The sequence below is a fragment of the Lipophrys pholis genome (genome assembly GCF_963383615.2).
Source record: "Lipophrys pholis genome assembly, chromosome: 12".
Classification (NCBI taxonomy): domain Eukaryota; kingdom Metazoa; phylum Chordata; class Actinopteri; order Blenniiformes; family Blenniidae; genus Lipophrys; species Lipophrys pholis.
The window spans coordinates 10,462,881-10,489,911 of NC_137641.1; the positions used below are offsets into that span (position 1 = coordinate 10,462,881).

General features: G+C 42.6%; 1 protein-coding gene across 1 annotated transcript; it reads right to left on the minus strand.

The window, feature by feature from the left end:
* Positions 1 to 1,433: 1,433 nt before the first annotated feature.
* Positions 1,434 to 25,702, minus strand: man1b1a (mannosidase, alpha, class 1B, member 1a). Its single transcript, XM_080476702.1, has 13 exons — positions 25,565 to 25,702; positions 18,470 to 18,578; positions 14,932 to 15,137; positions 13,269 to 13,408; positions 11,062 to 11,180; positions 10,502 to 10,693; positions 9,543 to 9,691; positions 8,490 to 8,678; positions 7,825 to 8,015; positions 6,779 to 6,899; positions 6,304 to 6,498; positions 3,924 to 4,055; positions 1,434 to 2,357 (listed from the first exon to the last, which is right to left on the minus strand). The coding sequence occupies exons 1-13, from the start codon at positions 25,664 to 25,666 to the stop codon at positions 2,148 to 2,150; spliced, it is 2,055 nt and encodes a 684-aa protein (XP_080332828.1). The 5' UTR covers positions 25,667 to 25,702; the 3' UTR covers positions 1,434 to 2,147.
* Between the last annotated feature and the right edge of the window lie 1,329 nt (positions 25,703 to 27,031).

Sequence of the window (27,031 nt, forward strand, 5' to 3'; positions counted from 1 at the left end):
GTTTCAACATTGGATGGTGATTTAGTGTCGTGAATAAAGAGACGCCGAGGTCGGTTTGGAGGTCGGACGTCTTGAAGCAGACACTACCACGCGGCGGTCACGTCTCGGGATTGATTCTGTGGCGTCGGCGAGGGGGAGGCGAGCGCCCGACGCCGCGTCAACGTCTGACAGCAAGTCGGAGATTGTTAAGCGCCGATAAATCAAACTCTCTCAAGTATGAAGTAAACAATTCAGAAAAAATGCACTGCTGGAGCAAGTCGCATGTGAAAAGAGGACAAACGAAGAAAAAGCCAGCGTTTCGCCCCAGTGCCTCCCAACTTCTCCGGCGTGCGCGAGAAATCTTCGGGCCTTCTCACTGCTGGAAAAGTTTCCCTGAGATTCCACAAAGATGAAGAGTCCTCATTAATTCTCTCTCCTCGCTTCGCCTTTTAAACTTTAGTTTTGGCTGGTTTATCCTCGTTCTGGATCACTTGTGCGCCAGATGTTGGAAGATGAAAGAGCGAAATTACTAAAAGACTAACTAACGGAGGACGAGCTGGAAGCTGCTGCTGCTGCTGAAAACAAGCACATTTATTCAGGGAAGCTAAAGTTATTTCATTTTAGTCATATTTAAAAAAAAAAAAAAAAAGGAAACCTCATAATGAAACCCAGACAGAGTATCATCACTCCCATACAATAATCGAATCCAATTCGTCGCTTTCAATAAGTTAAATTAGTCAAACTTAAACCTCAAGACCAGCAGGGCAGAGCAACACAAACTGCAGCTCCAAACTGAAACGGGACAAAACAGCTGCCAGCTGGGACAGTTTCCATCAATTCCTCCAGTTTCAGTTTTTTCAAATAATTTCCTGGAACGTTACGTCACCGACTTCCTGGCTTGTTCTTTTCTGAAGCGTGGCTTAGCAGCAGAAGGTGCACTTGTTGTTATTGGCTGTTAATGGGCGGGTGGGCTATTATACATGGCGCAGAGTTTCATCGTTGGTCGGGAGTTCGACCCGGAGGAGGGAAATGCTGAGGCGGGTAAACGTATAGATGTTTATCAAGTATGAGTGTGACTTTAATGAAAAACTGCAAATTTTGAATGTTAATAAAACAATAAGATGTTGAATTGGAAAAAGTAACAGACAAATTAGTTTGGGTTCCTCGCACTATTTCCATATAAATTCGATGTTGGGAATTGGAAAAATTGTAAATAATCCAGAAGGAGCCAGAACAGTTAATTGTTCCTGATGCAGGAGAGGCTGATGTTGACGAATTGACTACAAGACTCAAGATAAGACGGCTTGGAAACACAAAAAAAAATAAATTAAATAACTTAAAATAAAAAGTCTACATTCATCAAAGAAACAAGCTTCTGTTGTGACTGAGCATCACTCCTTCACTCGCTCCACTGAGCGTTGAGACCCAAACCACTTTCAGAGCACGAAGAGGTTCGAATGGTCAGGAACAATAATCCCACTTTAATTTCTAAGTGTCTTCAGAATCACTGCTACATGTGCAAAACCCCTCGCCCAATACATAGAAAGCTTGAAGGTGAAGTGCAAAGAGTTCTGGCACGGCGCTCGTGTTGAAGGTCCGTCTGCTGACGACGACCAACGGCGCTTAAATCTGGCAGCACGTGAACCCGACACACTTTAAGAAATGTTGCACTTGTGTGAGTTTTCTTCTGTCGCCGCTCGGCGAGGCACTGCCTGAAGCGAGGCGCTGGTCCCTGCTGCAGCTCTGGACGCACACACAGAGTCTTCACTTGTGTCAATTGTGAGCAAGTGCCAAGTTAAAGACAAACAACATGCGAGTCCACCACTGGATCAACGTGAAAATCGAAGTAATTCCGCCTTCAGACACCCATGAAAACACACACAGTGGAGTCCGTCGCTCCCCTGGCCGTGCAGGAGGCGAGTCATCCTCCCAGTCACCCGAGGAGTTTTTATTTTCCTCCATGTTTAGAGTCCAGCTCTGTCACAAACCTTTTCCTTAGGAAAAATACTGGGAAAAAACAACAGAAAGTCACGGAGACTCCGTCGCTCTTCCGAGTGCGGCTGGACGGCGGCGCAGGTCATGCTGTTCCAGCCTGGACGGAAGCTTCCCGAAGCAGCCCGGTCTTATTCCGTTTGTTTCTTAAAGAGCGCTGCGCCGGCCCGCCGCCGTCACTTGGGGGCCGAGGGCCATATGGGCAGAGGGTGAGCCTCCGTGTTGAAGATGAACTTGTCCAGGCTGAGCAGCTCCGTGTCGTTGGAGAAGAGCAGGTAGAAGTATTTGAGCGTCTCGCCCAGGAAGAAGCTCTCCATCTTGTCCCGCGGCCCGGGGTTTTCGGGGTCGCGTACGTTATTGATGGACGTGTAGCCGCCGCCGGAGACCTGCGAGGGCAGAGGGAGTCGCTTAGATAGAGACAACAAAATAATGAAGTCTGAAATGTTCTGCTGAGAAACAATATTCTTAAACAATGTGGGGATACGATTAGTTTATTTATTCTAAGAATTGTTTAAGTATATATAAGATGGGCACAGGTTAAGGTTAAAAACCTTTGAAATCACTGATTCGGGATCAAATCTAAACGTCTTCGTCTGAGAACACGGCACTAGAAATGGAGATTAAACAACAAAAAAAGCCTGAAGAGGAAAGCAGATTTAAATCAGATGTTGGGCTCATTCCAGATGGACTGAAGGCAAACAAAAGAATCCTGTAAAAATAAATTCCTCAAATATTCTGTGTGCTGCTAAAACCCCAGTAGCTGGGAGAGTTCAGTGCACCGGACCTGTTGATTTACACATTTAGGAAGGAAATCAAAGCTTCGCCAAACACAACGTGTGCCCTTAAGTGCTTTAGTCTTGCGCCGAGCAACAGGAACAAATCACTCTCTCATCAGGATTAATGAAACTCTCATGAAGTCTTTTATCAAGGAGGAGTGAGAAAAGTTCTTTTTAATCTTTTTGATCCAAACCAAATGATTTTATAGTGTTGTTGGAAAAAAAACCTTATTTAATAAAGCTGTTAAGTTGGATCTGTTCCAACTTTGTTCAAATGTGGGAACATATCCGGATCCGACTGAGCCGGTAAGGGTGGATGTTGAGCAGCTCCAGGCAGCTCCAGGCAGCTCCAGGTAGCCCCAGGTAGCTCCAGGCAGCTCCAGGTAGCCCCAGGTAGCCCCAGGTAGCCCCAGGTAGCTCCAGGTAGCTCCAGGTAGCTCCAGGTGCTGGACTTTAATAAGAAGCTGCTTTAAGGCTTTAAAATGCTTTAAGTAAAGTCTTTAAGAGAAAGCTGGAGTGAAATCTCCACGAGGAAAAAACTGAAGACACTGGAAAATGTAACCACGAAATGTCTGAGATGTTTGTACAAATATTTACATTTTACCAACATGATAATTATTCGTCTTTCACAATCACTCTTTGGCACAAGTCAGCAAATCTACACTGATAAACAGCGTGAAGAGAAAATGTATTTTATACTTTACACTACTTTATGCACAGAGGCGTCAAACATAAGGCCCATGGCCCAAAACCGGCCTTTGGCACCTCCAATCCGGCCAAACCACCAAGCAAATTGTAAACTTTTCAAAGAAAAAAAGTGATTTTTAAATAAGAGTAGTAGACACGACACAACACTGAGACCTGATCTGAGTTAGCAGTGATGCTGCCTCGTCGCTATCAAACCAGCCTCAGAATCAAGCACCCGGGGCGAGCATGTAAAAACACCCATAATGCAACAGCAACAGGAGAGTTTTTTTTTTATATATTTCACTGTATTTTGCACTTGAAAGATCATGAAAATTGGCTTTATGTTGAGACTGTATTGAGATTTTCCTAGTTATTGTTTGGTTCTGTGAAAATGTATAAGGCTGTCTGAGAGCCCTGATCTAAGGTGTTCAGTTTATATGATACCATAACTAATGTAACATTCAGTTTTTTTCCATGGGTGGGCTGTACCTTGGTGTACTTATTGAAGCTCTGCAGGATGTCCCAGCCCCAGTCTCTGTACTTTGGGTCCTTGGTGAATCGGAACATGTAGAAGAGACTCTCCACCGTCTCTGGTCTCAGCAGGTTGTGTCGGTCAGCAGGCTGGAAGGGAGCGGACAGGCAGACCATCAACGATAGAACAAAGACGACAGCATAATCCATTCCGCATTGATCAGCTTCTGAGTTTCACCTTAACAAGTATCAAGAGAGGGATCACCGAGCGCAGCTACAGGCTCAACTCTACAGTACAAGACAGATGTTAAACTTCAACACAAATCAGAAAGAGTCCACCGCGTCCGCAGACGGAGAAACGACTACAAGGAAAAACGGCTTTGAACCCTTGGGGTTAGAAAAGTGTTGTAATTAACTTAATATTCATTAAGAAAGACAAAGTTTACAATGTTTAGTTACAGAAGAAATTCAAGGTGTCCAGCAGCTCAAATTAAAAAACTATTAAAATATGTTATTTTGGCATTGCTGATAAAAATCTCCTGAATATCTGAAGAATTCTACGAGTAATGAACAAACGTGAAAAAAACAACAACACAAGAACTGGCCACTATAATGCATTTTCATATTGTAGTCTTTTATAAGTATAAGTAAATACACGTACGATGCCCCGTCACCACATCTACTCTGATCATGACAGATTAAGCTCCAAGTCCACAAAAAGATAGAAAATGGATGCACATATATAAATTATTTTTAATTTGCTCATTTATCTTGGACACTTGCCGAATCTTCTGCAGTCACATTTCGTCCCCTGTTCACCACTGTGTACATCTGAATGACGATAATATTAAATTCCTTCACTCCTCCTCAGAGATTTTCCTTCAACTCTCCATCTTTTTGACATCCTGTTCAGTAATACAACCTGCAGATAAAAATGTCTAACAGTTCCCTCTCCATTCCCTGATGGCAGATTTCTGATGTTCCTAAAGTGATTCAGGTGATGTGCGGCTCCTCGGGAAACCTTAGCAGGAAGCGTGTCGGAAAAGCTTTCTGTGCGACAAGTTGATGGAAGAACTCCAGGCGCACGACAAACTACTGCTGTTCTGTAACGGAGCGAGAATCTTATACGTGGGTTTTATTTCTACTTCCGGTTCCTCTTACAATCCACAGACAGTTATTAGGCTGCTTGCTTGTGTGTGTGTGTGTGTGTGTGTGTGTGTGTGTGTGTGTGTGTGTGTGTGTGTGTGTGTGTGTGTGTGTGTGTGTGTGTGTGTGTGTGTGTGTGTAAAGACAGTCCATGTAAAGGCGGAGCACCTGATCTTAACTTCTCTTTTTAAAAAAAACAGTTGAAGCAAGTGCCTTCAACACAAATAAACAACTTTTATAAGAGTTGAAAGGAGTGCTGACTACTGTCAGAAGGACAAGCGGTTGCACCAGGCTGAGAGCCCGTTCACATGACAGTTTCAAGTGCCTTGACAGGGCAAAGGCTGAAAAACTGAAAATGATGTCATGTTCGTGATGTGACAGTAGTGGAAGCCATTTCTTTTTGTACTGAAACCACACACACACATGCACGCAGAGAACCATAGGTTATACACATCAACAATAATAGTACAAGAGCATTCGTATGGACACATGACCAAGTTGGATTGTTGTTACAGTGACTGTCAACTATAAAACTACCGAGTCCCAGGAGAACATTGACTGGGAGTCATGACACTCTGGAAGCAAACATTGTTCCTTATTGTCCATCTACTGAGCATGTGCAGTAGAACTATTCACTACGGCCGTGGTGCTCATGCACAGCAGCAGTGTTTCCGCCATCTACATGGAGCCCAAGCGGTTTCCACCTTGTTTCCACAGAGACAGAGAGTTTTCAAAAAGTTGCGTTATCGGCGGCTCCAAAGATCGTTGCGTAAATGGCCAACCAAAATGCAAAAGTTTTTTTGTTTTCACATGAAAATGTCGCGTAAACAGGGCATGAGTTGTTGAGTGATTGTGCATGTCCGTTCACTTCAAATAACACTTCGACAAAGTTGTGAAACGGTTTGAAAATCAAACTAAAAAAACTTCCAGATCAAATGTTTGATGAATTAGTTTCAACGTCTTAATGTTACACTGAGCAGTTGGAAGTTACAGTAAGTGATATTTAATGTAAATAATAATAAAAAAAAACTGTGATTGGATCATTTCGTTGAGATTCACATATTGTGTTGCGGGTCCGGCAGCTCAACTGCAGCTAACCTGTTTCAGTCCGGTGAATCCAGCATCTATTTTATCTCAAGTCCAATCAGAAAACCTTGACTAGTGTGGCTGTGAGAATATTTCCATTCGGTAGAAAGTGACTCACCAAGGAGACGGATATCACAAAGAAGCAGATGTCTGCCTGCGGCCTCACCTTGACCACCACGTCCTGTCCATCACCGGACTGCAGGCTGAAGTGAGCGATCTCCGGGCTCAGGCCGGTCTCCATCTGTTTGTACATTTGATGACAGGTTTCCATCAGCTGCACAGCCAGGTCCATGTGGTCCCCGGAGAGGCCATTATGGGCCCCGAGGGCCAAAGTCCCGGGCAGGAAGCACACCAGGTGGTCCTGACAGCAACGGAGGAGGGAAATGATCAGGATGGATGAGACAGAGAAGTGATGAGGCATCAGGGATTGATTGTACGAGCTCATGCTGAAGAAGACTGACTCAACACATGTTAGAATGGCTCCAGATTCAATGGAAGCACAGAGGCTGATTGATTTAACAAGAGAGTCATTGTCTGTGAATAACGGCTTTCTCCAGGGAGCAAATGGAATATTCTATGACCGTCAGGATCTGCTCTGCTGTGCCGAGTGTTGCGCTCTCTGAGAGGGAGCTGAGCTTTACCATCTTCGGGTTGAAGCGGTTGTGGGATAATTCCCCGATGAAGGTCAGCCTGCTCGGCCCGGTCTGTCTCAGCAGGTGCTTCTTCACTCCCTCGATAGCCTGGATGTAGTCCTCCAGCAGACTGAGCAAAACACACACACAGAAAATGTTGGAGACAGGACGACGTACAGGTTCATCCTACATATAAACAAAGACATGTTTGCCGTGTGCGTTCGGGGACTCGAAACTGCCTCTAGGTGTGATTGGGTGTCTTTCTGTGCGAGCCCATCGGCGGACTGGGTGTACTTTGCTATTTTCTCAACAGCCAAGATCTTAGCGCCCAGGCCCTGGAAGTTGGATCTGACCAGCACATCAGACGCTTGGTTGGACTGAAAACTGGGCAATTTGATGGCCATTAAACACTTTATAATTGTTGCTGTGTTCCTTAAACCAGTCAAGCATTATCCTGCTACTGTTTCCATGTAAGGGTGTACAATGCTCATGGAGGTGAAACGTGTCAATGGAACCTCCACATAGATGGCAGGACCCACTGCCTATGAGGGAACGACGTTCATCAGATCAGGATTCCTTCTTTAATCGCTTCGTGGGCCTGTTTGGATGTAATTCACAGGGCTAAACCGGGACGGGTATGTACAGAAGAGCTGCCGTTTAAAGTTTCTCTGACCCAGTTATCCAGACAACACACTTGTTCAATTCTTGCTTCTAACCTGCTTAACGTTTCCCCATCCAACTGACAAAGTGATAATCCATGTTATTCAGTGACTGTAATGGTCAAAGTAATTAACTGGAAACCACTGGATGGGCTCAGGAATACTTTCAGAAATCATTGTCTGTGAACAAAGTCCCAAATATTTTTAGATTTCTCACATTAGCACACACCTGTGAGTAATTTCGAGTCAACAATTAACCCAACAATCAAGTCTTTGGATTGAGAAAGGAAGTACTGAGTGAAAGAAAAAAAAAAAAAGAAAAAAAAGACACAGGGAGAAAAGAAAGCCTTCATTCATCATTTCCTGTTGGTGAAAGTCGTGTGAAGCTGTAATTACTCGTCTTCTGTTTTGCCTCCTTGGATCCACTGCTTCAGTAAGTATTCGTAGTAGCTGTCAGCCCGGGCGCCGAGTGTGAACACCCCTTTGTGGGTGAACTGGCCGCTGTTGGTGTTGATGAACATGGGCACCAAGCCGTCGTGTTTGCCTGGCAGCTTGTGGACCTGCTTCGTCACCTCGTTCACGACCTCCTGGACACCAAAGACATTAAAGATGTGAAGACGAGATCATGACCAGACCAGGTTTAAGTTCACTCTGCTGATGATGAAGATAATATGTGTCGAAAAACCAGTGTAAGCAATTTGCTCTGAGTGAAGCATTAGTAATTTCACACTTTGATGGAATTGGTCTCATCAAACGACGCGTCACATAGAGCCGGCGCCGGTTATGACAGAAATTATGCATGCTCGTCAGACTGAGCCGAACATCTTCAGACACAACCTCTGGTCTGCTTGTAAACTGACAACATGACGGATTCTAAACAAATCCCAGCTGGTGTGTGGCACATCAGTCACACCCGCGTTTGAGAGCGGCACGGGATTTCAACTGAACCAAAATCCTCCATCTCAACCCCGAGAACACGCCTATAAACTGCACCCAGTCATATTTCACTTCTCCTCAATGGATGTCAGTCAAAACGACAGAGCGCCTCCTGGTGTCCTGACCTGGTACTGTGGGTCCTGCGTGAGGCGGCTCAGCTCTCTGAACTCCAGCTGGATGCTCGTCACTTCAGCCAGCGTGCTGTCCGAGGTCCACCGAGGCGGGTGAGCCGTTCCCTTGCCGATGTTGACGTCGGAGAAGGGGATCTTCGAGGGTGTTTTGAAGGCCGGCATCAGTCTGGACCCGAGGTCTTTCTTTAAGTGGAGAAAGAAAATTAGATGAAAATGGGAAACAGTAATTACAAGGTCTGACGATCAAGGAAAGAGATAATTTTGTTTTTTTTTCATTTCTAGTGCACTCTACATTTAAAATGTCAAAGTGCCACAATGTGTCAAGAAATAGGAATTAAAAACAAAACGGTAAACGTCAGTATCCCCAATAAAATTGAGGACGTTTAAAGTTTCTTCCTCCATTAAAAAAAACAAAAAATAAATACGATGAATCCAAATCCTAAAGCAAAATCATCTTCAACTTTGATGTGCTTTTTGTCTTTGATTTTGCCATTTTATTTCTACAGAGTTTAAAAAAACAATCTATATTCCTAAAATGAATTTGTTGGCCAAATTACACGTAACAAAAAAGGCTTTGAAATGCAGATTTAACAATAAAAATCAACTCTAAAATTACTGGGGATAAAACCAGATATAATTAAATGGTTGTAGAACAACATGACATTTTCAAAAAGTTCTACCCTGGGAGTGGTTTTCAAAAAAGTTGCATTTTCAGTGACTCCAAAAAAGCTTTCACTTGAAATGTTGTTGTGTAAACGGGGCTTTAAAGTAGGAACAATTCTTCAAGCCTTTCCGCCTCGGGGAGTTCGTTTCAAAGCCAAATGATGGCAAAAGTATGGTGACGTTTAGATTTCACCTCAACTTAGGAACATCGAAAAGGAACCGATCTGAGGATGTGAGAGTTTGAGCCGGCTCATATGGCGTCAACATAGCTTGAGGTGAAGGTCAAACCCAGTTGAGCTCTCAAAGTGATAACATCTTTAATTTCAAATGGACCGGAGAGGAGAGGAGCCAGGGGTGGGAAGTGAGAGTCACTGCTTCACTCACAGCTTTATCGAGGAAGAGTTGGTCCCCTGTTAGATGGTAAGTGCTCAGCAGGCCTCCCAGGACTCGGATGGTTATTTCAAAGAGATTCACGTCCACGTTCTTGCTGAACGTCAACTCTTTTTCTATCCAGCCTCTGGCTTCGGCAAATTCTGCGTAAAGAGAAGGAAATCAAGTCATGGGGAGGAAATAAAGAAGAAAAAGCCACAGCGAAGGTTCGTTACTATCAAGAACTGAAAAACGCCACATCGGAGAAGTAGCTGCACACTCTGCATGTTGACGTTGTAGATTTCCTATTTGACTTGTAGCTTTTCAATTCATATTGTGGTTTTGGTATTTCTGATGGCCGGCTTTTACAAATAAAAGCAAGGTACAAATTATTTCCAGGATTTGGACAAGCAGGACTCGGCATGTGGCTTCTCTTCTGGACCAACATGGCATCTTAAAGCGGTGGTTCTCAAACTTTTCACAAAGTCCCACCTGAGAACATACTGAGCTCTCTAAGAACCACCATAATGGCTGACTTGATCATAGAGTAGTGGAGTCTAACCCTATTAGCTGTGGGCGTTGCACAAAGCTATTTTACATTTAAAAAAAAATTTTTTATTAAAAATTATTTTAAAAATGGAAAATGGAGCAGCTTGTTGACTTTGTTGTTTTTAGTCATTTTCTTTCCTCACTGTGCTCCAAATGTCTGGTGGATCACCACAGAGTATGGAATAATTACAGCTGTATATAGATTTTAATTAGGGAATTCCACCCTTTTTCTGAATTGATTACAATTAATGATCTTATATTAAAAATCCTGTGATTTTCAATTTGCGTTGCATGCGATCTATTATTCAGTTCAGTCAGTTGTAGTGATGATAAGTTTGTGGTATACTGTGCAGATCTAACAAGCGCCAGAACATTTCAACCGGACATCAAGACATAAAACGAAGGTCATGACAAAGATGCGACACCTTCTTTCAGGTCCATGATCCACATGGTGTCCAAAGCATCAATCAGAGTCAGTCCCAGACCGAACCATTCACCGAAAGACTTGGAGATGGGCTTGAGCTCGTCGTGACCCCAGGCGTGGTCCTTGTAGCCTTTCCAAGCGTGCCTGAAGGCATCCCGCACCGTCTCCAGTCTGTCTATAGTTCCCGTGGAAACTACACAGCGAAGCACACACAGAATGGAAATCGATGAATAATGAAAGTGTGAAGTTATGATTTTTTGCTTCCACGAGGAAGCGCGTCCAACTGTCTCCATCTCGATTTGTGATTATCCGAAAGAAAGGAAATATTCCACCCCACGCCTCCACACTTTCAGCCCAACAGGGCTTTTTACCTACAAGTCAGATTTTAAGTCGGAGGGAAAATAAGACGGATCAGTGCTGTGAACAGCACACAGTGGCTGAGCGAGTCGAGGAGACGGCGGTTTAAAAACTTTCTCAGCAAGTTCACACTGTTTACTCTTCATTAATACTTCCTGCCAAAGGCTCGCCGGTTTGTTTTAGAGATCGGAGTTGAAGGCTCACCTTCCACCGGGACGGTGTTGGGGGGGTTGACAGCTGCTGCCGGCGCTGCAGCCTCTTTCACAGTGGCTGAGGGCGGCGGCTCGGTGGCCTGGTCAGCTTCAATCATGGCTCCTCGCCAGCTGCACAATGGACGTTTAAAGAAACAAACAAAGACATCTTACGGCTGTATTACCGAAGCCATTGTGTGTGTCTAGACTGCAACACATTTCAAAAGGTTTGAAGTTGCCTGAGAAAGTGAAAAACATTCTAGAAAAATTCCATGTCAAAATAAATAGTTTCAAGCAGGTTATTTCAATAAATACTGAGGAGAAGAAAAAAAGAAGAGTAAAACCAAGTGAGAAAAACTCCAGCAGCTAAAACCAGGGTCAGGTTCAGCACAGACTCCTCCAATCATCCAAATACCACAAAGTACGGTTGACATTTTCTGATCTTTCCACAAGTGGCTTCATTATTTCAAGTGTCAGCTGCAGAAGCTGCCTGCTGAACGCGCTGCTGTTCCCGGTGCTGCACCGAAAGTTGACTGGATGGACAAAATGTTTGAGGAGGAAAGAATAGCAGCAAGTTGACGATTAGCAAGAACACAGATGAAGTGGACTGAGGCTGGAGCAAGAGAAGCAACAGTCAACACAAAAGAATGACCAGGAAATGGTCCCAGACGATTCACTTGGTCAGGACATTGCCAGGTCCTGAAACAGACGTAGCGTCACAAAAAATCTCCTGAAATTCAAAGCTTGACTTCATTTGGACGTTAGAATCCCAGAGTGGAGGGAGAGTGAAGCGGCTCACAATGAAAGCTGCTTCAAGTCTAGTCAAGTGTCCACAGTCCGTTTTAACACAAGCCGGGCGATTTTCGGCCGTCTGAGACGAAAGATTGAATCGTTCATAAAATCCGTGGTCGCGGCTCACAAACGGTCGGGCTTTGTGCACGGTTGTAAGGCGGCCGAGGTATCGGTCTCAAGCCAGCGACCACTATCGAATTGTGTCTGATATTTGGGGAGTCCGCTGCTGCTGTGACCTGCAGCCTGCATGAACAAACTGTTTGGTTTACATTGAGTGTGTTTTGTTGGAAAATGAAAGACTACAACAGTAGATGCTAAAAGACGCTAACAAGACTTCCTTCAAGCTCCCGTTGCAACATTACCCTTCAAGTTGTCCTCTCTCTCGGGAGTCACGGCCGTGTCTATATTCTCCTCCTCTTTTTTGGGCTTTTCTTACCAAACACATAAATACCACAAAGCTGAGCCTCAATTCACGTGTTCATTTACATGAACACTGCGATTGTGACCTCCATCAGACTGCAGTGTGACTGTTATCTGAGCCCAGAGCGACCCGCATGCTCAGAAGGTGTGACGTCACGCCAAATACGCTTTATACACAAGTTAATATGGATGCTACATCAGTCTGTGCGTGTATTCCCATTTTCACTGTGCAATAGGAGAGGACACAATGTCGAGGGAAAGGAGGAAGAGATTGAGAAACAAGAGAACATATTTTTTTACAATATGGCGGTGCCGCTTCCTCGTTACATTAATGTGGACGTCACATACATATGACATGGCAGGTCAGACTGTGTTGTTCAATCTGTTTTTCAAACAAACCAAACAAATTTAATTTGGTGCCACATACGACCGAGGCCTGGGTCTGGGGTGCAAAAACAGCAATTGCAACATTCACACGGTCACACAAAAGGTCAGATGATACGGGTCACTTGTGAGCAGAAAATAGGAATCGGGTTGCGTTTGCCTGCAGTGTGAACGTAGTCTTCGCCTTCTGCTGCTGCTCCGCTGTGTCAGAACCGTCACCACCAGGAGGTTTCACAGCACTTCCTGCGTCGGTCTGATAACAAGCTTTCTTGTCCACCAGGACTTTCAACTGCTTTGCACTCTGGTCCTAAACCCTGACGAGATGACGGTTGCTATCAAAGTAGCCTCAACATGACCACAGCCTGATCACAGTCACACCGACAAGACATGTGAAGAGAAACCTCACCGAGTGCATGAATCCCTCACCAAGTATTAATACGACATACTCTAATATTTTGGGATGCTGGAATGTGATTTCTTATCAGAAAAAACTAAACTGCCAAAACTAATTCTGTGTATGAGGAGTACTGAATGCTCAGAGGATTAAATACAGGCACTTTAAGCGTGTTCATTTAAAAAAAAAAAAAAAAAAAAAAAAAAGCAAGTAAACCTCAAAAGGCTCACCTGACAATCTTCTTGTCTTTCTCGTCTTCCGCTTCTTCTTCTTGAACTGTTGCTGCTACCTCCTGCTTTCCGACGGTATCTGAAACATTCCCTTCTTTCTGCAGGCTTGGCGGGCCTCTTTTGATAAACAGCGTCTTTTTCTATGGAGAAACAAACAGAAACATGAACACAGCTTCAAAACAACTAATGAGAATTCAAACAGTGCAGCCTATATCAGCATGTGGAAAGACGCGCCTCGATCTCAGCCACTGTTGAGCCTCGCATAAAATTTTGGACGGCCAAGATATGCTGCATAAATGAGCATGTGTTGTCACTAGAAACATGTTTATAGCAGCACAGCTTCAGGAAACCATAAAGTGGTATTAGAATCATATGCTCTCCATGTTTTGTGGGAGCAAACATTCAATTCTTCAATGCAAACTGACTTTGAATGTGAATTATCGCATATTTTCCATTGAAGGGTGTTAAATCTGGATTAAAGCATATATATAAAGTTAATATAAACAGAAACAGGCAGACTAAAAGTGTATGATACCAAATGTATCCTTTATGTATAGACCAGGCCAGAAAAATATGTTCTATTCTGTGTTACTTAACATACAATCTACCGTCACATCTATCCAAGAATGAATCCAATAAAGATGCTGTGAAATGATCTCAAGGCAACCGTTCACCTCTTTAGAATATCGATGAGCTGAAACAGGTATGCAAGAGAGAATTGCCAGAAATTCCTCCCGAGTGTGTTGTAGGTCTGAACAGAAGTTACTGGAAGCTTTCATTTGAAGTCATTGTTGCCAAAGCGGTTATTAAATCCCAGGATTCATTTATTTTTCCCGATAGGACTCTGCTGGTTCTAATGGATATGTTCAACATTCAAATTAAGCATTAAATGTATTTGTGTGTTATAAGGCTGAGCAATGGATGTCAATACATGTGATGTTCCCAATAATTGTAAAAAAAAAAAAAGAAAAACCTCAGGAGACAAACTTCAGACAAATCAGACAGAGCAATCGAAAAGATTACATAAAAGGCATTTCATGATAACTTGCAGTAAGAGAACACGTCTCATTTCGACCTCATCTGAGAGCTGCGCTGGAGTCGTCCTAAGATTCCTCTGTGCAGCCCCGGTTAGGTGAGTGAGAATAAACAGATAAATCTGTGTGCAGACGCAGGACAGTCATAAATGGAATCTGTGTTTAGGCAAAGCTAAGACCGTCGTGATAATCCCTAATCCTCACTCATTTCTTCTGGTACTGCACTAACAAAGTGCTCTTAGATAATGGTGAGAATGTTTTTATGCACAGTGCAGAAGAAAAACACCTCATCTTTAAAAAGTAACCATCACATAATGAAATAAATACATTTGTTTATTGTTTCTCACTTTTCTTTTTAAATATTTCTTTGGAAGCAAGAGAATCGAGATGAAAAATAAGCTTATAGACACTTATATGTACACAGGAAGAAGTAACTTTTATACTTCAACTCAGTTGTACGAGTAGTTTTCATGTATTCCGTTACTTACGCGTTTCATATATATCAATAGGCTCATTATTGTATTTATATCGTTGATTTTCATTCATTGATACGGTCACTCTTTTAACACTTTTAAAGGTTTAATCTCTGGATAAAAGGCAGTTTAAACTGCTCCTAATAAGACTCTGACCTTCAATGAAGGTTTTGCCAAAAGGAGGATATTTGGTCCTCCGGGCTCCGTCTCGGCATCTGGACGCGGAGCCGGTGCCAGATGTGGTCCAGCCACCGGAGCTGGCACTTTACCCACAGCTGGATCCAACACGGGGTCTACGCCTGGAGCCAGAACGTTCAGATCTCTGTCGTTGACGTCCAGCCAGTCCTCCGGGTCCGGCAGAGCTGCAGCGACACACAGGAGACCGGAAACTCAGTTCCTTTTCACACAGTTCTCTGTAAACAGCTAAAGATCAGTACAAGGCGTGGTGAATCTGAGAGAGGAGGAACTATAAAGCCTGGACGAGGTAGTAAATATCTAACAGAGAACATAAAGTCCTACTGCATTTATTTAACTTGATTATTAATATTGCTTCAGTTCGAGGTTTGATGTTTTTCCTTTTACACAGAGTCAAATGGGTTATGTTTTGGGAGATACAGTTTTGATTCATTCATGTCTGTTTTGACTTTTGGTTTTTGCTGTGGGGCCCGATGCAAACCGTGGTTTGGCAGTGGCGATCTGTAATAAGCAACACACAAAAAATATCTTCGGGATATTCTGCTCCAATCATGGAAATATATTTCAATATTAGCAGTGCGATGACGGATACACACTAATCCATAATCACACACCTGCATGAACACTGGCTGTTGAACTGCCGGTAGTGATCTGCTCGCTCTCCTCTTTAGCACAAGTGAAGACGGTCCCATCGAGTTCACTGCACATTTATTCTCCTCTCTAGTCCGACTATCAACGCTAACCCACAGAGAAGAGAGGTGTTTGTGCAGCTTCTTTAAATAGGCTTTCTTCTTTGCATGGTGAAGTGAGAAAGTCTCACGATGAAGAGTGACTTCCACGACATAAACATGTCTCTGGGGATTAATCTAACAATGCACACAAATATAAAAAATAAAAAAATTAAAAAAAACTTGAATTTGACAAAATATTGTTTCTGGAATTGTTGGTCAGTGTGTTTGTTGGAGGTCGTCATGTCACCGACCTGTTGCCATTTAATCCTTTTAGATCAGGGGTGCCATAATAACCTTTAAATGTACATTTTTAAGGGTTTCTTTGTCGTGGTGCAGAGTTTACGTGACGAAAATGTCGATATTTTCACAAAACCAAACTAATTTTATGGTGCAAAATACAATGTAAAGTCCAGAATACTTCTTCTATAGCTGTTGCAATATGGCAGTGGTTCCCAAACTTTTTCAGTCGGGCCCCCTTTGGACTAAAAAAAATGTTTGAGGCTTGTTTCATAGCAATGAGGTAGGGAGTGTTCATGACAGCATCACGACATCTCCACCCAGGTCTCAGTGTTGTGCTGCTTCCGCTGCTCTTAAAGAATTTGTTATGAAATCAATTTTTTCTGTTGACAATTTGCTTGGTGGTTTAGCAGATTGGAGACTCTTGCTGGCAGATTTTAGCCCTACAGCCTTATCTTTCAATCAGATTTCTTATTTTTATATATATATATATATATATATATACGGTATATACATATATATATATAAATCTGAGTGTTGCTGGTATGATTCCTACAGCCGACAGGTCATCACTGTGGGCCCCTGAGCACATTGTCGCCATCATTTTTATGAATTCTACACCAGCTAAACATTTTTATTAAGTATGCAAGTATTTGGAATACATTTGATGTGCCATTTTTTCAGTTCAATATCATATTGAATGATTACACTTTTCTACAACTTTGTTGAACTGTTTTTCGAGCGAGCACATGAACTTTCAATCACTACATTATAAGTGTGACATCATCAGAAAAAAAAATATTGATGTTGTGGAAGTCGCTAAGGATCAGTGCTCAATTAGTGACGTCCATAAAATAATGAATATCTCGGTCAAGGGACAAAGTTATTTAGACGAGTAAATAATGATGTAATTTCCATTGCGATGTCTTGAACGTTCGCAGCTGATTAATGTTGGTGCTGCTGAGTCTCATTAGCCGAGCTGTCTGCACTGTGTGGGTCAGTCCGATGACTGATTCACTCATTAGGCTTCACTGCAGTTAAATCTGGCATCAGGAAGTCCACTGGTGGTGCTCACATGGCATTTTGATCTTTTTGAAGTGATTAGACTCATTATAGTCTGAGATTTTCTACTGCAGGCATTGAACTGCACGCACCTGGCAACCTGAGGACACGTTCTGAAGAAGCGGCGGCAGCTCCTGAGAGGAATTCATAGGTAAGATCATGTTTATTTAGGATTTTAAATCCATTTCATGAACTGTGGAAAGTGGATACAAGCCAACACTAATGCAGGACTTGTCAACATTTTGGAGGAAGAGCATTGCCTATCTGTTCCTGGGCTTGTTGGAGACTTTGATTTTAAATTGAAAACCAATGTTCGTATATACACTGCAACTGCTGCTACACTTTACACCGAAGCTTACGTCATAATTCTAATCCATCTCTGTTACATTTTCACTCATTTCAGGTGGAAAAATTTTCATTTTTATCTTGCATTCCTTTGATTACTTCAAGGGTGTACAATATAAGGCCTGTGGGCCAAAACGGGACTCGAGCTGAGATATCGGTGATCCTGCCATGAAAGCTGTGGTCAAACTAGCCTCAAAGCCATGGTGTGTGGGTGACTTTGTGAAAACTCTCACAATGCAACAGCTATAGGAGAGGTTTTTTTGTGGACATTTCACTGTATTTTGCAGTATTTTGCAGTTTCTAATTTCTTTAAAATTAGCTTTATGTTGATACTGTAGTCATTTTCATAAGTCAGTTTTTGTTTTTTTCATCATGTATACTCTGCGCCACACCAAAGAAAAACTTTCAAGTTTCAATTTAAAGGTTATTATGGCACAATTTTACCGGTCCAGCCCACTTAAAATGAAATCAGGTTGCATGTGACCCCTGAACTGAATCTGTTAGACACCCCTGCTTTACGTCATTGTTTCTCAAAAAACAAAAGAAGAAAAAATAAAGGGAAACACTTCCCTCTGGCCTTGCTTACACATTTCAAACATTTCAAGCGAAAAGGCATTGCGTTTGCATTTTTGTTTCAGAAAAGTTTCACATTTACACGGCAACCTATTGAGAATGATGGGCGAAACGCTGAAAACAATGTCGTTTTCCGTCGTTATTGTCCATGCGCATAAAAAAAACGTTTACTAATGGCGTGGTGTGCATGTGCAGTCGCAGCATGTCCACCGTCTACACAGAGACGGAGCCCGAACGTTTTCAAAAAGTTGCGTTTTTCCTCGTTTACATGACGAAAACGTTGAGTAAACAGACCCTTAGCTTCCAGGTTTACCCCATGCAGAAATAAACATTAGGGAATACGTTGTATTAGTTGTATTCAGCTCAGACTTGCTATAAATACAGTACACAAAAAAAATAATTTTGGTATTCAAGTAGCAGTACTCTATTTGAATTTTAGAGGAAACTTAGCTCATTAACATTAGGCGGTGAAGCAGAGACGTGTCTCGACTTAAGGCCAGGCTCCGTCTGCCGCCGTGCGAGTGAACTCGGTGTTCAAAGTGCATATTTACCTCTCCACTGCGCTCTGATGCTGGGATAGGAGAGCAGTCCTAATATGAGCAGCACGGCCAGCAGGAAGAGGACGAGGCTGCGCTGGAGCCGAGACAGCTGCTTCCATTTCTGCGGGCAGATTAAAAAACAACAACCAGTAAATACACAGAAAAGTGTGTGGAACCAAGTGCAATGAGAAGAGCCTCAGAGCCGCTCAGAACATCCTCCATCGCTCAGATATTTTCATAGGCGAGAGACTGACGCCCTTGCTTACCCCGTGCAAACTCAACATCTCTTTCCACCTCATGTTGCTGCGAGCGCACCGGCAACTCGCTAATAAATCACCTTGACATGCCGAGCACGAGTGTGGAGGGGGGAGCGAGTGAAGGAGGGACAAAGCCAGAGTCTCTGAGGAGGGAGAACTAACAGGCAGGCTGCTACCACTCTGATACCCGCTCTAATTAACACCTGTGCAACACTCTGAAACTATTGAGCCATCGTCTCAGAGCGAGCGGGAACACACAACAGGCTTCGTCTCAGGAGGGCGGAGTCATTTCACTCTGCCACAGCTCTTCCAAACGAACAGTGTCTGGACCTGTAGGCTCAATGGTGTGAAAAAGAAAACAAAACTGCAATGTCCAGCCATCTGAAAGCTGTGAGACGTAATTTGTGATATGCCACTTTATTGACAGTGTGTATACAGACACACAAATGGTTTTGGAAACCAGGTTATATAGTTTCAAATATTCCAGTTGTACTCAGGTTAGCTGTCACGTGGTCGAAGTAAAGTATGAAGAGAGCTTCAGCCGAGGAACAGCAGGACAAATCTGAGGGACGATCCCAGCATGTCGGCATGAAAAGAAGGCCCCATTTACACAACAAAGTTTCTGGTGAAAATGCATTGTTTGTACGTTTACTTGGCAACATATTGAAAATATTTGACTTCTTTTTCTTTGTGTTGCAAATACACTACCGCCGCAAGTTTCCACCTTCACAGCAGAGTCCTGCACTGGGTCAAGGACTCGCGAGTAGCAAGGTAAACTACAGATAATTCCCAAAGGAATCAGCATGCATGGACAGGTTTTACCCGTTAACACACCTTAAGGAGCGGACAACCTGCCAAACCCGGACAACGGACAGGTTGTCTGGCAAAATTGAAGCTGAGCAAACACTGAAAGGGCCAAAGTACTAGGTCTGGACCCGATTATCCGAATATTTGGTCGTTGTGGTGGTATTTCGAGATCTGAATAATCGCTGCAACCACCCCCACACCGCGCGGTGCTCGCTCTCCTCCTCCTCCCCCGCTGCTGAATTGTCGAGGAAACACTTTTTTTGTGGCTTTAGTATCTGTGTCCTCCGATTGTCCTCCATCTCATTTGGAAACCTTCACATTACTTAATCTAATTAATTAAATAACTTTTTTATTTAAACATCCGTATTCTCACTGACCAGTTGTGGCGCTTCTGCAGAGGACCCAGGGAAAAGAGACATTCTGTCCACTTCATGTCCCGTCTCCTGACAGCTTGTACCTTTTTAGGTCTTTTGTGGGTTTTTAAACCCGAAGCTTGACAAGGCTTCTGCGAGTCTGCCCAGACACGGCGGGTATTATGTAGGTGTTGCATTTCTTTTGAAAAAGAAATAATAGCACACAATGAGCCCGAGCTGGCTATTCTGGGGCCTGCACTGGGCTGGAGGCAGGAAAAACTCACCCTGCTAAGATATTCAGAGCTTCCACCTGATACGCATGCTTTTTCAAAAGGTTGAATGAAACTTAAGTGCAGAGAGGACGGAGGCCTTTAGCGAGGTCTCGTTATGCGTCACGGGAGGCAAAAAGGAAGCCAACTAAAAAGAAAATGATTTGCAGAGAGCAGTTTTCTTAGGAAGCATAAATTGCCCTCCAGCTTGACGAGGTGCGGCAACAGATCGACAGTCAGGACATTATGGAGGAAATGTCCGCTGATATACTGCTGGAATAAAAACTTACGGATTCATTGATGAGGTCTGGTGTTTAGCTTCTCAGCTCAAAGAGAAAATTACCATTATTTATGAGCTCATGACAAAAGTAATCGCCATCACATGGATATGAAAGGAGTACTTTTTAATTTTGCTTGTCTTTTGGAAAACAACACGGTGTCAGACAGGAAACGATTAAGTAACGAAGCAGACATTTGACATTAAACTGCCAAACTGGATTAAAATTAAGAAAATTTGTTGGTAAAACCAAACATGTGACTTTGATGAATTTGGCCATTTTCTCAAGGGCCACATTTACATTGTTGACGAGAACTCACGTCATGCCTAATCTTTTAGGAAGAAATGGAAATCAGTGTTTCATTTACACATCGAGTGTCTCTCTAATGTCATGAACTTCAGAGATCAACTTCATGCTGCCTTGTGATAGTCTTAGACTCCATATACACAATATTACAAGTGAAAATGCATCATTTTTGAAAATTATGTTTGTTTCCATTGAAATAGCCGAAACGCCAAAGCCCATCATTTTCATGTTGGGCCACTAGTTGGTGCTGTTGGTCCTTGTAATGAAACCACACACATATGCACTCAGAGAACAATCCACTGTAAACATTAACAAGGGCGAGCACAGGGACATTCGTATGGACAGACGAAGAATCGTTTCTACGGAGACTCAACTATAAAACCACCAAGTCCCAGGAAAATATGGAGTGGGAGGCATGATATTCTGGAGGAAAACACTGTTACTGTTCATCTGCTTGCACATGTGCAGAAGAGCTCTATACTAAGGCCATGGTGCTCATGCCCAGGAGCAGCGTTTCAGAAAAGTGGCATAGTGAAAAGAAAATGGAGCGAAGACAAGAAGCCATTCTCAACAAAACAAGATGTTTTGATATAACCTGAAGTTCCAGTCTGACATGTTAGTGTTGTGAGTATTCCAACAGAAATATGACCAAGGAGTAAAACACGGAAGCAAAGTTTTAGCGTCGCAAATAATCCATCATAAAACTTCTGATCAAGCCTCTGTAACAGTACTGTGCGCGCGCGCACACACACACACGTACACACGCACGCGCACACGCACACGCAAAGTTATCCTGCAGCCAGGTTTCATTATGAGAAAGTTGAAGAACCAGTTGTGCAGGAATGAAAAATTAAACCTTTGAATAACCAAAAGAAACACATGTATATGAAACATGAAAAGATGCGTTTACCAAAGTACATCTGTAAAAGATGTACTTATAGCAAGATGTTCGAAATGAGACGTGAAGGTTTAAATGTGCAGTGATGTGAAAGTGGGGAAAATGAGATTAAAAAATTCAATCAAGGAAAAGTAGATTAAAGAAAGTGGTGGGGGCACAGGGAAGCATGACAAGGAGCATAAAGGGGTTTTATAAGTGATCAGACATGTAATGTAGTCGCGGGGCTTTTATCTGAGAGGTTTGAAGAGAGTAGTAGACATCGGTGGAATCAGTCACGGAAACACTTTTCATAATGGAAGAACTCATCAATCCTTTTCAGACACACATCTGAGCTGCTTGATGCTTTCAGCTGGGGTTGATTGGGGGCTCCGCCAATCCAATGTGAGACCTGTTAAATGGTTCTTCACCAACACAGTGTGACGGTGCATTAAATGAGTTCTTGGAAATTATAGTTCTGTCAAATTTTAATGAGGTTTGTAGGTTGGTCAATGATTTAATTAACATTCGCGAGACGCATTTGCAAATTATGGGGAGCACAAATCTGAAAATCGAAGCAGCTCCTCAACCTAAGGCCTCGTTTAGACAATGTTTTCAAGTGAAAACAGGAAACTTTGGTTGCATTTTGGGCGTCCGTTTACATGACAACGATGCTCGGAGTCCTTGTAAAAGCAACTTTTTGAGAATGCTCCCACTATGTAGACAGAGGAAAACAACACTTTTCTGAAATGCTGCTGGTACTGCTCTTGAGCACCACGGCCGGAGTAAATAGTTCTTCTGCACATCCTCAGTAGATGGACAATAACAACAATGTCTGCCTCCAGAGTGGTTCCCAGTCCATATTCTCCTGGGACTTGGTAGTTTTAGAGTTGACAGTCACCGTAATAACAATCCAACATAAAAATGTCGGCATACTCCCCTTTTTAATGTTTATAGCATGTTGTTTGATGCGTGCATGTGCGTGTTGTTTCTTACAAAAACAAACCCACCACTGGCCCCACATGAAAATTACAATGTTTCTTTTAAGCATTTACGCCATCTGCGTGTGAACGGATATCTCTTTTTAAACTTTGCCATGTAAACACAAACCTCTTCTGAAACAAAAATGCAAAAACAATGCTTGACTTGTCGTGTAAACGGAGTCTTAATGTCAATATGAAGCTACTGAGTTTGCTTGAAGTTTCCCATCGCCCACTGGCTCTTCACGTGTGTCCCTGCTCCAAAATGCTAGATTCAAAAGCTCACCAGCTACTTTAAGAACGCAGATTAAACTAAGTGAGTGTGACAATAACTCAGAAATGGAAAACAGACGCTCTCATTCAACAACAGTTAATTTGTCAAATAATCCAATCATCTTAGGCCGCATCCACACAAGCCAAACGATTTTTTTTTCTCCCCGGGGTTCTCCCAAAAACCTCCGTCCACACCTCACTATGAACACGGCTCAACACGAGGCTTAAGGGCATCTAGTACATATGCCAGGCCTTTAGGGGCGCTGTGACGCACCAAATACACCAAAAATGCAGAAGAAAACAGAGCCCATAGTAATTTAGAAGTAGACTCCTGCTCATATCTCTGAGTTATATAGGTCTATGGCAATGCTCCTCCTCCTGCTAGCGTCAGTAGCTTCTGCAGCTCGACTGGAGCTTGTACTCTGCTATTCTTGTGGTTATTACATGACATCGCGAACCGCGGTGGGTGATTACGTCATCGTTTATCCCACAGACGATTGTGTTTGCCGTCCACACCTCAAGGGTTTTAGAATTTACCCACTCTGGGACCCTGATAAAAAATAAATAAATAAATCATTTAAAAAATAAAAAAAAAAAATGTGTTTTCGGGCTTCTTAAACGCCGCCTCATGTTGATTATCGGCCAAAAACGGCGCGTTTGCGTGAACCGGCGTTCTGGTGTGGACGGCCCATTAGGCTTTGTTCAGTGCCTACAGGAAAAATACAAAGTCATCACCAGTCGAGGTCCAACACAAGCATTCACTATGACAACACAGCAAGAATTAAATATTCATCACATCAGTAGTTATTGTGGACACAGATTCAGAATAAAAATCATTTAAAGTGATCCATGAAAGACAAAGAAGCCCCGAGAGGATTACTAAACAGTTCATATCAGCATTTAACCAGCCACAGAACAAATACAGGTGTATTACAGAGGGTTCCATGGCGAGTCGTTACTTTAAACCAACATCTACCTGAAAGTGTGAAAGTCACGGTGGTCCTGAAGTGCAAACCACGACAACAAATCACTAAACACAAGAAAAAATTGAAAAACACAAGGACATTAACTTTAACGGAAGAGGTAGGTAGGTACCTGTCGGCAGCAAGCGATCTCGTTGAAACACATATTTACCGCTCCAGTACAAAAAGAGCTTTATCCTGTTGGTCACATTTACCAATCACACACTCGTACACCAATGGAGGATTTCAGGGAACCAGAGAAACATCAAACCACAAACTGTGAGACTGGAAGTAAAATTATTTGACATCCACTGTCTGGTATTTCCTTCAGGGTCAGGAGAGGGAATGGATGAGCTCACATAACAAAAGAAACTCTGGTTTAATCTGAGGAGACCTTCCAGGTGGATGGTTAGTTTCACATGGTGACAATCTCAGTTGTATTCTTTCTGAAACCGGAGGGGAAGTTTCCTTCTCCTTGGGGTGAAATAACTAAATGAATCACTCAGATTTCTCACTAAACTTGACTCAAGTTTCACTCAAGACAACCCAGTTTGATGTGAATTTGTAAAACACGACAGGAGATCTCAAAACTGTCCACAGCGACAGTCTGTGAATTAACTTTCAGCAATGACGCCGAACATTGTGTCAGAGATCATGGAGTCATTTCCTGCTCTGTTGTCAAAATTAAATGAAATGTTTTATACTTTTACGTAGGAGTGAGCAATATGGCAAAAATATCCAGATTTTTGTTTTTATAATAAAATCGCGATCACGATTCTTTAGATTAATTTGGAGGTTTCTGAACAACCAGACCATTTCCAAATGTAAAACAGCCTCAACAAGACAATTTAGGCCAAAGAACTTTTCTGAACAGACCCTATTTTAATCGTTTGTGCAATTTTGTCAACGTGTGCTAAGAAAGTAAACATAGCAAAAAGCAAACAACACACTAGTGATAAAGTGCAATCTTGCAACATAAAAACTAAAGTGTGCCTGGCTTTTGAGGAAGCTTTTACAGGAACAGTGAATGGACATGAAAAGTAAAATAAAAATTACAAAATAAAATATCAAATCAATCAAGTCATACTCTAGGCTTATTTCACATGGCAAAAAATTAAAATAGCAACCGGTACGAACTAAGGGAATTCTGCAAAATATTATAAAACACAACTTAACAGGATTTAAGGATACCAACACTAAATAGCTTATCAAAAAGAGTAAAATAAAAATTCAAACTTGAGTAACTGAGGATCTCTCTTAAAGTGCAGCGACTAATATAATCATCAAACTCTAATGTCTACAACCTATTCAAAAACTCCAACAGCTTTAGAACATTTTCCTGCTCAGACATCTGGCAGAGTTTTCTCTCCTTCTGAAAAGTAGGCATTATGCCGGTTTACACCGCGCTTCCTTGCTACACAACCAAAACAGACACGCTCATAATTCACTATGATTGGTTGGTCAGGTGCAACCGACACTTCTGACGCGTCAGCGTAGAACAGCAACATATATAGAGTGTGCTCTACAGACGATCGTAGGACCTCTCTGCTTTGTCACATCGTCAACACAATCTAATTCTTCACAATCTAATATCACACACCCTTACTTTTAAAAAGTCCTGCTGCTGTAAGAAATACTGCTAAAAATGTAATGATTTGGTATATCAGCGATTAGCGAGGAGATTTATAGCTTTTTTTGTTTGTTTGTTTTCAAGAAAATCTTGTTGTTCGCCGTATGAGTGCACTCACCCTCCAGCAGGACTGTCTCCGGTGTTTGCCGTTGTTGTAGGCGTGACTGTGTGGGTCACTGAGCGTCAGAGAGATGAAATCCTTTTTGGACGGCGAATACATCCTCTGATCGAGGCGGGCAGGTGTTGGTCATAGAACCTGGAGGCCAAGAACAGAACAGCTTAATAAAACAACATATACAGGATTTTCTAGACCGTGTGAAAGGTTTGTGTTGGATTTATAGGGAGTGAAAATGGGTGCTGTTGGTATAGAAGAAATTAAAGGAATATATATATATGACAAATGGATGTAAATGGTATGTATGTACCTTTAAAGCCTTATGATGAGATTACATTTTGGAAGATGCATAGTATTTTCAGTACATTGATTACAAGCCGTGATTAAAAACTGAATTTGTAGTATGTCAAGTTCAACCTTGATCTGGACGACAGTTATAATAAAGGCAATAGTGCAAATTCTAATCTAATATTTGGTCCAGAATTTAAACAATCCCTCAATGACAAAAGCAAAACATAACAGATGGTACTTGATGTGATGTTAGTATAAATTCAGCACTAAAAACATGTGACAAGAGCAAAGCTAAGCGTGATATGACACCGAAAACACAAAGGCTCCAGCGTGTCACTACAGCAGTTTAAAGGATTTGCAGGTATATTTCTGCTAATCAGAGCTACTTACCACACAGGCTATGTGAGCTAAACACTGTCCTCATACAGACATCACTGACAATGGCAGAGGGAGATAAATCAGTGGCTGAGTGACGCTGTGAGCCGTAGCTTCCTCACCTTTGTACCTGCTAGTGTTCCTCTCAGAGGCTCTCCTCCTCTTCCTCCTCCTCCTCCACTCAGCTGCTCGGCTACAGCTAGCCGCCACAGGCTAGCCTCCGCGGGCTAACGAGGCTCTGCGGCTCCTTGCTGGATGAAACGTGTCGCCTTCCGGGGGTCACACGGGCTCAAGCGGGACACAGCCGTCCGTCCGACCGCCGCACAGCCAGAACCGCCGCCACATGGAGCTCAAAACACGTTAAAACGAAGAGATACGAAGCTAAAGATGAGGGACAGAGGAACACAGGGGGGGACGCGGAAGCGACGTGACGCTGCGTGTCATGTGACGTGTGCACGTGCGCTGCATGTGGGGGCGTTAACCCTTAATTACCTTAAAAGTAATTTTATTAGTATTAGTATTAGTATTAGTATTAGTATTAGTATTAGTATTAGTATTAGTATCATTAGTATTATTATCAAGAAGAAGAGAAATATTTTATCAATTCCGATGGAATTTCTTAACAGTGTTGCTCCACACAGAAAGAACACATAGAATTAATAGAATAGAGTTAAGATATCAATAGAACAGAGTCAAAATAAATAAATAACTAATATTAATCATTGATATGTACAAGCATAAATGGGGATTGTTATAGGAATGAGGAATGAAATCAACAGAAAGCACAACAACACTTCAAGGAGG